The 12,569-nt window shown below is 44.2% G+C and overlaps 1 protein-coding gene across 4 annotated transcripts in view; it reads left to right on the top strand.

Annotated features, from left to right (window-relative positions):
* LOC146550612 (voltage-gated potassium channel subunit beta-2-like) overlaps window positions 1-12,569 on the top strand; it is a 257,376-nt gene that overhangs the window by 174,811 nt on the left and 69,996 nt on the right. For 3 of the 4 annotated variants that reach the window (XM_085259376.1, XM_085259373.1, XM_085259374.1), the window contains one exon: window positions 5,396-5,516. The exons of the other annotated variant lie outside the window; for it this stretch is intronic. In XM_085259376.1, the coding sequence (XP_085115502.1) occupies window positions 5,396-5,516 (121 nt within the window). The remainder of the gene's footprint in view (window positions 1-5,395; window positions 5,517-12,569) is intronic. 4 annotated transcript variants of the gene reach the window in all.

Here is a 12,569-nt window from a genome sequence, read left to right as displayed (position 1 = left end):
ACAGGTGTATGTATAACTTGTACATATCTTTCTTGTGTAAATGTAAATTTGTTTGTGTTATTGTGTAAATACTTATGCTATTGTGTACTTAACACACACACACAGATGCCAAACTGCTTTCCATTGTTTTTGTAACAATGACAATAAAGAGCTATTCTATTCTATTCCGAACGCGCGGCAGTGATGGCGACAGAGCACGTCCGGAGGCCGGCCACACGGAAGGCAGATGTGGCGACAGAGCACGTCCGGAGGCCGGCCACACGGAAGGCTCCTTCAGGGGGCCGGCCTCGATGGCGATCACGTCCAGCTAGAGGCCAGGAAAGCGGCCGGTGAAGGCGAGGTGGTACAGGCCGAGCTGGATCAGACGGTGGTGTAGCAACCGTAGCGGCCCCTGGGACCCTCCAGCTGAGACAGACTGCTGAACGGGCCCCTGGACCCTCCAGCAAAGACAGACACAGGACCAGCAGGCACAGAGACCTCTAGCGAGGACGGATGAGAACTAGCAGGCGCAGAGACCCCTATCAAAGACAGATCAGAACCAGCAGGTGCGGGGACCTCTGGCTGACACAAAGGTAACTTGAGCTGCGCAGGGGCCTGGCTCAGCCCAGGCAGCGCTGACATGGTGCAGTTCTTAGGGGGCTGCTTAACCTCCAGGAGGCCAGAATCAGCTGGGGACTGAGACCTAGCCTCTGGGGAGACCCTGGAGTGAATAACTGCACCTAAAGCAGCTAAGTTACGAGAAACACCCTGGTTGGGAATGAGATTATCTCCCTGAATAGAGATGATGGATTGTTAAGTGGCTGACAGAACCAAAGACTGAGCTACAGGTAGCGGGGACACTGGAGACTGAGCTACAGGTAGCGGGGACACTGGAGACTGAGCTACAGGTAGTGGGGACACTGGAGACTGAGCTACAGGTAGCGGGACACTGGAGACTGAGATAGTGGCAGCTGGGCAGGTGACTCGGGCAATGCTGACTTTTTAGTCTCTAGGGGTCCACAGGCAACTGAGGGAGGAAACTCAGCCTCTGGGGAGGCCCTGGAGAACATTTCAATTACTGCAACATTACCACTTAATGTCTTTGAATGAGTGTCAGTAGTCCAAGAAATGAAACATTCGGGTGCACACTGAACAGTCTCTTGAGGTGGCAGCTTGGAAAACAAAACAGTCTTAGTATCATCAGAGCTGGGGTTAATTGTCTCTGGGTTGAAAGCCACAGCTTTAGCACACTCTGGGATAGCTGATACGGGGTTAACAGACTCAGAGAGAGTTAATCCAGGCTCAGAAGAAGCAGAAGAAACACAGCCCTTTGTTTTCTCAGAAGTCTTAAAAATACCAACCTGGGAGAGGTCACATACTATGAAGGTAGATAAGCTACGCATATTAGCTCTCATCAACACACCCCGAACAACCCCAGAAGAAAAAGTCCCAAAGGTCAAACCAGTAATATTGTCCTCTTTAATCACCACAGTCGGCCGCTCTGATATCCCGAGGTCCGACTGTGGTCAGGGGCGTTGACGGCGTAAGCACCGTTTCCCTTTCAAAGGCTGGGCCGATGGGCCGGGCAGCGAAGCATTAGTTGCTGGGTGGGTGGTAGCAGCCGGGGGTGAAGGTGAAGCTTGATCAGAAGAAATTCGGTGCGAGCAGGTGAAGTGAGCCAGGGGAGACCAGAAACCAATCGCTGTAGCCGGTTAGCCACAGCTTAGCGAAATTCTTTCCCCTCATGCTCCAATAACAAATTAATTAATTTGTCCACAGAGCTAAACACCATATAACGCAGACAAACCAGCAACTAACAGAGGCAGACGCAAGGCTTAAATACACAGAAGGATACCAAGGGAATGAAACATAGAAGGAGGGCACAGTTGGGAGTAATTAGACATGACGGGACAGGGGAAACAAAAACTAAACACACTAACATCAGCCACGGACCTTCAAAGTAAAACAGGAACTCACACATGCAAAGACACAGACTTAGAAACACTGACTTTACACAGAGGAATACACATGCAGAAATGACTAAACACTAAACTGAAGAAGAACAGAACCAAAAACCAAAGAGCAAGAAAACCAGAACCAAAATACATCACAATAATAGAAAGCACAAAACGCTGGGTCAACAGACCCAGGATCATGATTATTCTGTTCTATTCTGTTCTATTCTATTCTATTCTTTGTGAATTTACACAGCTGAATTCAGCAAGATGTAAGCAGATGTTTCGTATCTATTTTCATTCTTTACACTGACAATATAGTGTTAACACTATCTTTATACCGGACAGTATACAATTGGTATAAAGGTGGAATTCAGTCTAATCTAAGCATCATCAGTTATAATTCAAAGTATTAATTCATCTCTGTGTGGCTGGGTGTGGTTTGTGGCTCAGCTGCAGAGGATGGATGGAACAGTGGGTTCTGGGTGTGTTGGAAGGCTAACTCACACACTTGATATCGATCATACAATCATGTCCCCCCCTTTTGAGGATGTTGCTGGGACCGGAGAGGAGATCTGTGCATGGTGTGAACCCAGATGAGGACATCTGGAAAGCTTTTGCAGGGAATGCAAATAAAACAAACTGTGTGGGTCCCAACCCAAGCCGCCAGTAATATGGACCTGTGACAGATCCAGCCAGCTGAGGTCCTGGCCCATATGGTGGGTGAGCTGGCGGCCATGCAACAGGAGCAGGCAGTGGTGTTTTACCGCCAGTTGTAACAGTGGCAGGATCAGTCTGAACCCTGGATAAAGGTGTTAGAGAGTCTGATTGCTTGGGCTGGTTCCCTGCTGACACTGCCACCAGGAGGTCTTTCAGGTCATGGCAGAGCCATGCCATTGGAGAAGGAGTGGGCACTGAGGTTGCTCCCACTGAGGTCCAACGAAGCCCAGGCAGCGCCTCTCAGCTTGCCCTTGCCCTAGGTCTCACGGCAAAAGATTATCATTAGCGTTTCCGGGAGGGCTGGATGGAGCCAGAGGACTGGCTTTTCACCTGGCATAGGCAAACAACCGGCAGCAGTCGCAATTGGCCACGAACCTCCTTCGCTCTGCCGTTGCTCCACAGGTCCCAGGTAGTGGGACTGGTGTTCTGTGTCGCTGGCCCTCCAACACCTTCCCTCTTAATGATACACTGTATGTCTCTCTAAGGTGCTGAGGGGGTATACACCAGGCTATGGTGGATGCAGATCCTGGTCCAGCAAACCCTTGTTTGGCCCAGGGCATTGTTGGAAGAAAAATTAAGTTGTGCATGGGGATGTACACATATATCCCATAGTTCTGCTGCAAATAAAATACAAGGGCAAAATGCATAGTGTAAAGGCTATAGTTAGTACATGCCTGACTAACTATAACTATATGTTATATCTGGGGACAGTTTCGCCTAGGTTTAATAATTGCATGTTTACGACCTTTAGCAGCATGTAGTGTGTGCGCTGCACTGACTGTTGAGGTGACTTTGGAACTTTATTTTTTACAATAATTATAGATGTTTTAAGGCTGTAAAACCCCTCACTACACACTTTATACACTTTTCTCAGACAGGCATCAATAGTGAGGAACCACTGTAAGCTAAATTCGAATTTGAATTGCTCAGATTGAATCTCAATTGCTCAACTCAAATAAAATTGAAAAAATAAAATTGAACTCCATCCATCCATCCATTCGCTTCCGCTTATCCTTTTCAGGGTCGCGGGGGGCGCTGGAGCCTATCCCAGCTGTCATAGGGTGAAAGGCGGGGTACACCCTGGACAGGTCGCCAGTCTGTCGCAGGGCTAACACACAGGGACAGACAACCATTCACACTCACATTCACTCGCACATTCACACCTAGTGACAATTTGGATTAATCAATTAACCTATCCCCACAAGCTGCATGTCTTTGGACGGTGGGAGGAAGCCGGAGTACCCGGAGAGAACCCACGCAAACACGGGGAGAACATGCAAACTCCACACAGAAAGACCCCGGCCTGATGGTGTAATTGAACTCAGGACCTTCTTGCTGTGCGGCAACAGTGCTAACCACCGTGCCACCGTGCTGCCTTATAATATATAAAATTGAACTCAAATTCTAAAATTGAATTTGAATTAGCCTAATTTGAAATCCAATGTACTGGTTTGAAAATGATTGTCACTAAATGAAGAAATTTATTTAAAATTGTATTCCAGTACATTCCGGTACATGTATTCCGTTACTCCCCAACACTGCATGCATCTATAGTAACATTAAATGACCAGTGGGTTGCACAGTATGGAGTGACACAGCAGTATCCAGTGTAGTGGTTTATGTGCAAACATACCATTAACACTGACACAAATACAAGAAAACAGCCTTTGAGTAGCTGTCCACTATAGTGACTACTATGCATGAAAGGGTTAAAACACTCAAACTTCAATGAAAGAGGTGATCAACACTTTTATATGCTCAAGTGCATAGTGTGGAGGACCTCATAAGGCCTTAGGGCAATCAGATGTAAAATACAACATTTATGTGTGTTTTAAATTGTAAGTCCATCACATTTGACTCCTTCTGGGGGGTGGGGGGGCCCTTGGACCTTGGGCCTCTGGGCCTGGGGCTCGGTCCACTTTGGCATGGCTAGCTGCTGGCAGAGCCCACAGGCATGTCACTGCAGCTCCCTGTGGCTTCTGCATGGTGACTGCTGGCTGACCCCACACCTAAGGCTCCTTTCAGCTCTTTCCCTGAGGGTGGCACCGTTGCCCTTCTGATGGTCCTTCTTGGGCTTTTATGCTCTGGGAACCTCTGGATGTCTGGGCCTGGATCTCCTCCATGCCTGTTTCATGCGCCGGGGACATGGCTATGGCTTCCCACAGCAGATCATTACATGGAGAAACCTTTTGAATACAAGTGTTCACACAGGTGTCCTGTGGTCCTCACAGACACAAACTATATCTTCCTTGGCTGCTACCTCAAAGCACATTGTGTGCTTGTGTGGTCTTGCATGCTGCACAATACATTCAATATTTAGTATTTACTGTTGCTTACAATTATCTACGTACTTGCAATGTTGTTGTGTTTATTGTATTGCACTTTTTTTGCTTTTTTTTTCTCTTTTTTCGTTTTTGCTTTTCTCTCAACAGGTGATCAGGGGATTTTTACCTTTTTTTTTTTAAAATGTTTTCTCTCACTGTCTCTTTCTTTCTTTCTTTCTTTCTTTCTTTCTTTCTTTCTTTCTTTCTTGTCCCCCAGTCATATGTGTCCCATCTGCAAAAATTTAAAAATTAATTAATTAATTAATTTAAAAAATCGAGAAACAAGGTTGTGCCTACATTACATGCTTCCACTTAAATGGATTGGATTACTCAGTACTTACTGAAACAGGGTCAGTTTCTTGGTGAAAATCATGGACCAATAAAAATGTTTGGTGCTTTTTCCTCTATTATTTGTAGGAGGCATACTCTGTGGCACGACAGTTCAACATGATCCCTCCAATTTGTGAACAGGCAGAGTACCACATGTTCCAAAGAGAAAAGGTTGAAGTGCACCTTCCTGAACTCTTCCACAAGATAGGTAAGCAAGCCACCACTGATGTGTACAGCATCATGTCCCGAAAATTATGACTGTTCATTCTTAACTCTAGAACACTTAATGGAGTTTGTAATCCTATCAATATTACTTGCACATGGAGAAAAATTACCTGACCTTGGTGTTGGAGGAATGTACCTATGTGAAGTGTCGGGAAGGTTACTTTTAAAATATATTCTATTACAGATTACAGAATACATGCCTCTAAATGTATTGTGTAGTGTATTCCGTAACTTTACTCAATGAGAATAATGTATTCTGAATACTTTGGATTACTTAATATATTATCAAGCTTTTTACAACTACATGGATCTACTATTGCTATGTGATTTATTACTATTACTGAGGGTTACTCACCATACCAATACCAACTAGATCTTTAAATCTTAATATCAAATGAGTAACAGTAGGGTGGACATTAGGTAAGGCTGCGATTTTTTGCAGTGATCTTGTATAGAAAATTATTCAGCACATACACTCAACAAAAATATAAACGCAACACCTTTGTTACTGCTCCCATTCCCCATGGGATGGACGTAGAGACCTAAAATTCATTCCAGATACACAATATAACCATCCCTCCCAAACAGTGGTCACAAATCAGTCCAAATGTGTGGTAGTGGGCACATCTGCTATATTGAGAAAATCCCTCCCACCTCACAGGTGTGCCACATCAGGATGCTGATCTGACATCATGAGTAGTGCACAGGTGTACCTCAGACTGCCCACAACAAAAGGCCACCCTGGAATGTGCAGTTTTTTGTGCTATTGGGGGTCTGGGGACCCAGAACCGGTCAGTATCTGGTGTGACCACCATTTGCCTCATGCAGTGCAACACATCGTCGCATGGAGTCTATCAGATTGTCAATTGTAGCCTGTGGAATGTTGGTCCACTCCACTTCAATGGCTGTGCGAGGTTGTTGGATATTCGTGGGAACTGGTACACGCTGTCGTATACGCCGGTCAAGCACATCCCGAACATGCTCAATGAGTGACATGTCCGGTGAGTATGCTGGCCATGCAAGAACTGGGACATTCTCAGCTGCCATCTGCCCTGAACAATGTGAACCATGATTCATCCGTGAAGCGCACACCTCTCCAACGTGCCAGACGCCATCGAATGTGAGCATTTGCCCACACAAGTCTGTTACGGCGACGAGTTGGAGTCAGGTCAAGACCCCGATGAGGACGATGGGCATGCAGTTGAGCGTCCCTGAGACGGTTTCTGACAGTTTGTGCAGAAATTGTTTGGTTGTGCAAACCAATTGTTCCAGCAGCTGTCTGGGTGGCTGGCCTCAGACGATCTTGGAGGTGAACCTGCTGGATGTGGAGGTCCTGGGCTGGTGTGGTTACACGAGGTCTGCGGTTGTGAGGCCGGTTGGATGTGCTGCCATATTCTCTGAAACGCCTGTGGAGACGGCTTATGGTTGAGAAATGAACATTCAATGCACGGGCGACAGATCTGGTTGACATTCCTGCTGTCAGCATGCCAATTGCATGCTCCCTCATTGCTTGTGGCATCTGTGGCATTTTGCTGTGAGACAAAACTGCACATTCCAGGGTGGCCTTTTGTTGTGGGCAGTCTGAGGTACACCTGTGCACTACTCATGATGTCAGATCAGCATCCTGATGTGGCACATCTGTGAGGTGGGATGGATTATCTCAATATAGCAGATGTGCCCACTACCACACATTTGGACTGATTTGTGACCACTGTTTGGGAGGGATGGTTATATTGTGTATCTGGAATGAATTTTAGGTCTCTACGTCCATCCCATGGGGAATGGGAGCAGTAACAAAGGTGTTGCGTTTATATTTTTGTTGAGTGTATATAAAACAGGTCTGTTGCTCCGAACCGTAGTAAAGGGACCTCTGGCTAATATGTTTGATTCCGTGTCGACCTTGTAGCCGAAAGATTACAAAAGCTCATTACAAAACAAAGACAGCTTCTTCGTTAGCACTTGTCTGGGACAACTTTGCTAGCGAGAGACAGAGAGAGGCATTGAAAGGTTGCTTATTGTTTCAGAGGAAAACACGAACACAGTGTACAGTCAAGTCTTTTTGGCTGCAGTGGTTGTTATTATATTTACATGCTTCCATCTCCCGTCTCTGCTCAGTGATAACTCGTACTTTTCAACTCTCCTATTTTTGCACATAACGGGTATAGGGCAATGCTTGGAACACTCTGCTCATATCACTTTCATATTAAATAACTTTTTGAATAATAATTTTAAACAATATTTCTTCATGTGGGCCACAAGTAGGGGTGACATGGACCGCGAAATTGACACACAGGCATTAGAGCCTCTTAATGCGTGTTTTGTTTGGGATTCCACCAGTGTGGAATTACCAAAAACAGAGAGAGCAAAGCCTAACATATGAAACAGGAAAAGACCGCCATGTAATCCATTTATTTCAACAAAGTTGATAGGTTTGTAGCTTGAACCTATTCGCTGGAACGTTGAGGACAATATAATTACACAGCAAAGCAAGACACGAGTAGGCAAAGTTCTTCATGTTACTCATGCATGAGGGAGACCACTCCTTTTATTGTGGTTACATGAATATGCATAGGGTCATTAACATATGACGTCTACATACACACAAAGAGTACTTTGCCTGTGTGTGTGTGTGTGTGTGTGTGTGTGTGTGTGTGTGTGTGTGTGTGTGTGTGTGTGTGTGTGGTGAGGTCAAGATGTGACCCTGTGAAGAGTCTAGCGGGTCCATCTGAACAAAAGGCTCTTATACTTAAACAGATATACGTGTGTTTGCTAAACCATATATCAGAAAGAGAAGATACGATCTCTCCTAGGAGGTGTGTGATCTATGCCAGAACACTCTAGAGAGGAGTGAACGCACTCCCCTCTTCATGCTACACAGAGTTGTTACAGACCTCCTAGGATGAGACATTCTTTCAATCTACAAATGATTATACACCTCTAAGCATATATGGTTAAATATTTCTAAGCATAAATGACAATCAACAAGACAAAACCTAACATTCCCCCCTTTTTGACCTTTATGCTTGAAAAGCTCCCAGTTATGATCACCTCATGTCTGACAGTGTCAATGCAAACATTTTTATATTCAGCATATGTCAAATCACCCTAAATTACCGAAAAAGTACACAGTTTAATAAATGTATTAGCAGTTATCCCATTCCTCATTGATCTCATCCAATGGCAAACTACATCCTACGAGCAAACAAAGAAATTGTTAATTTAATAGTTAAAATAAAAAAGTAACATTTTCAAAAACATCTCAGCTTGGTGGTGCTTCCTCCGGGTGTGCAAATCACATGTCTCTCTGCAGAGTGGTTTGAGTTCTGCAGGGCGTCATGAATGTCTCTTCCAGTTGTTTCCATCAGTGTCCATAGGACCAGAGTCCAAATGTATGTAGAATAGACATTCAAACATACCAGTTGGTTTTGTTGTTTGTCAACATGGGTCTCAGCTATTTCCAATGCTGCAGACCTCATAGGAAACTGCTGTTATCACCACCATAGCTTCTGGTTCCTGTGCTTTTCACAGAATCATGATGTCATCCTTAGACTCCCTCTGCGTCGTCGATGGAGCTTGGCACGCTCCCCTCATCCCTCGAGTTTTCATGTCCCAACGCTGCTGAAGATTTAAGGCAGAGCACGTCGTACACCTTAATTGTCTTCCTCAGCGTCAATATTGAATCTTTCATTTTATTTAAATCTTGCTGTGGGAAGTCTCCTCTTGATCTCCTGGAAGCTCAGTAGCACAGCTCTCTGTGTGATGTCTGCTGTGCTGAAGATGATCTCTGATCCTCCTGAAGTCTCCCTCCTGGCCTCAGCTCCCATCTTGTGGACGATCCTCTCAGGCACTCCTTCTCGTCACGCATAGTCCTGATTTTGGGCCTGCTGGACCTGCCTCAAAACACTCAGCTTCTCTGCCTTCCTCCTGGTTCAGCTGATTCAGCCGTCACGCCTCGCACTTGGTTGCCCTAGAGTTGATCAGAGGCTGGAGGTTGAAGTGCGAGCTTACCCTACAGGGGCTCAATCAGCACTCCCCCCTCACCACTGAAACAACCAAGTGTGAGATTTCTCTATTGTGCTGTCTTGAGGGTGCTGGGGTTTCCTGGGACCTCGACCTCTTTGCAATGGCTCTGATAAATCCAGGAGGGTCTCTCCGCTATTTTACAGGCAGTTGAAATGGTCAGAAGCACTTGAATTGGCCTCTGGAACTCCCCCTTGGTACAGCCCTCATTCCAACGCAGTTTCATGGTCCTTGCTGTGGCTCCAAGGTCTGATTTCATGATGGGCCCCAACCAGCTTGACCTTTGACCTCAGCCACTGCCTGGGCTGTCAGCTATGCGCTTCTCACTGGGCCTCTGAAGATTTCTCAGGAGATTACTGCTGCACCTGTATTTCCTTGCTAGGAAGACAAACTATTTGGAGAGCATGTCAACAATCATCAAACCACATTCTTTAGTTCAGTGAACTTCACTTATAGGCCATCAAAGCCTCATCTGAACATGGATGCACCACTTGCATAGGTTTAATACCCGTAAATAAACGGCTAATCACACAAATCACTGCAACAATAATAAAAAACATTGTTTAATGTTAATTCTGGACCCCACCTCTTGATTCATGGACACTCCCACGAGTCAACTCATCAAACCTGGATCCCTATCTTAAAGAAAAAAGGTTAGCTAGATCATATCCCAGGCAACATCAGGGCATCTCCTCCCCAGGAGCAGCACCACCCTGGACCTATAATCCTGCAATGAAAATCTTAGTGTGTTTTGCATATTAAGTCTGCTTAACACCTGGCTCTCCCAGGAGCCTGCATACACACCATCATGGCCTGGAAAGCAAGATTTGGAAGTAAAATCAAACTTCACACTTATAAAAAATTGTATCATAAGAACAATAAGCATTCAGCACGGGCAAGACAAGTGTCATGTGCAGGTTTTCTCAAATCATTAAATCACTATTATTACCATAATTCGCCTCAAACATGGATCATCCCATGTGCTCAGTTAACATTAATGTAATCAGTGACTTCTCTTAAGCAAAGTCACTCAACTCAACAATCACTATGAGCTCAATAGCCCATCTTCAACTATACCATAAACACTGCATCCCTTATTCGGTTTTCTCATGTCACTTGTCCACTTCAGCTGAATCCTCCACATGCACTTTTAGAAAAACAAACATTAGCAACACACATGGATTATCCTGGTGGGCAGGCGTCGGCCATCCACATTCCAGAGGTGCCATAAAAACACCATAAAGTTAGCCATCCCTAGCCGTGGAAAGAATGTCATTCACATATAAACCCAGAAATCCTGTAGTAGGAAAAACATCAACTAATCCTCTTATAAATCACATGATCAAACACATGATTAACCATCTGCTGTAAAAAGAAATGTAAATGTTAGCGCTGCGCAGGTGTATACACTTTCTCACAGTAATCTCTGTGAGCAACACAAGGTAGTGAATGACACACACACATAGTAAATTCACAGACAGAGAAAATGGCATTTAAAAGGTTAAATCGTCATGCAACCTCGAATGTTGCTGTCATCTTTCTGCTCCTGTAACAAAAAACACATAAATTCATCCACCCTTTTGTCCTGTCTAGGTGGAGGTTAACCTTGAGTCGTGGTCAAGTCCTGTCAGCTTTTACCAGTCAGTCAGTTTGTTTTTTATTTCCATTCATTCATTCTTTCTTTCTTTGCTGATAGTGGAGCTTGTCGTCGCATTTAGTTTCCACTTCCAGCAAAATGACGTCATTTCAAAAGAAAAAGAAGAACTTTTAGATCGGATTACATCGCTGAATCCTTTTTGGACAGGAACTTGTCCCAATAAGTGGCTTTCTCCAGAGCCCATTTTAATGTGGAAAAACCCACCCGCAACGTCCCTCTTGACAGGTCATAAAGCACTTTCAATTCCCGACGTGCAGATCTTCTTAAAGAAAAGAAATAGACAAAAAAAATCAGTGCCTGTTCAAAAATGAAAAATGAAAAATAACAGAGATTATCAAACCAAACTTTCAGTGCACTGTGAAAGTATCAAAATAAAAAGGCCTTGTTAAGTCATGACACAAACTCCTCATCAACTTCACAACAGGAGAAGAATCATCAGCTAAATTCACTCCAAACCAACCATCAGCTGCACAACACACAACATAACCCTAATGTCATATTAGCTATGAGTTTAATCACCAGGTATGTGCTCTTCACTCATTTAGGCCACAGATCTATTCACTTTTCCTTTTCCCTTCATCATAAAACATGTGACATGGTGTCATGCACTTCACAAAAAAAAAAGTTTGTTCTGACGTATTCAGAGTTGTGTATCTAAATACAGGATTCACTCGCACATCAAAACAGGAAACTCAGTGTTTTAGAGTCTCCACTCAACACACAACAAACTCCAACACATCCCATTCATTCGTGCTAGAATTCAGTCACCTTTCATTAATCTAAAACCGATCAACTAATTTGCATATCAGCTATTAACCCACTAAGTTGACAGGACAACAGAAATGCATGTTCAAAATAGTATCACAAAAGACAATTTCCCTCATACAGTAAATTACTTGTGCTGCATCAATCAAGCAGGAAGCTTCTCCCAATTTACTATATTAACAACTAAATTTATTGTCAGATCACTGGTTGCTCAAACCAGAATCTTTTTTCCCACAAGTTTAAATTGTTGTCCTGCAACCTAGAGAGTCAATTTTTTGCATTGGATAAATTCAGTATTTAATAACAAGTGTCTGCTAAATTGACACTATTTTAACACTGATGAAAGATAACAAGCTAATTTTCATTGCATGTGTGTTTGTGTTATTAGGCAGGTCTAATGCATGTCTGTGGAGCTGCATCTCCAGCAGGGCATGTTCTTAAAGCTGCCTTTCCTACACATTTCTCTACTATTATTTGATCATTTCTTAACTAATGTGCTATGAGTCCACTGGTTTTTGCATCACACGAGGTGACTTGGACAAGATGATAAACAGACTCACACGCTTAAGATGTTGTCTAATCTTCATGAGTTAT

The sequence above is a fragment of the Mchenga conophoros genome, linkage group LG20 (assembly GCF_057382185.1).
Source record: "Mchenga conophoros isolate Kocher_MC1m ecotype Shallow Benthic linkage group LG20, M_conophoros_male_GT1.1, whole genome shotgun sequence".
In the NCBI taxonomy this organism is placed as follows: domain Eukaryota; kingdom Metazoa; phylum Chordata; class Actinopteri; order Cichliformes; family Cichlidae; genus Mchenga; species Mchenga conophoros.
This window is presented reverse-complemented; position numbering and strand designations above follow the sequence as displayed.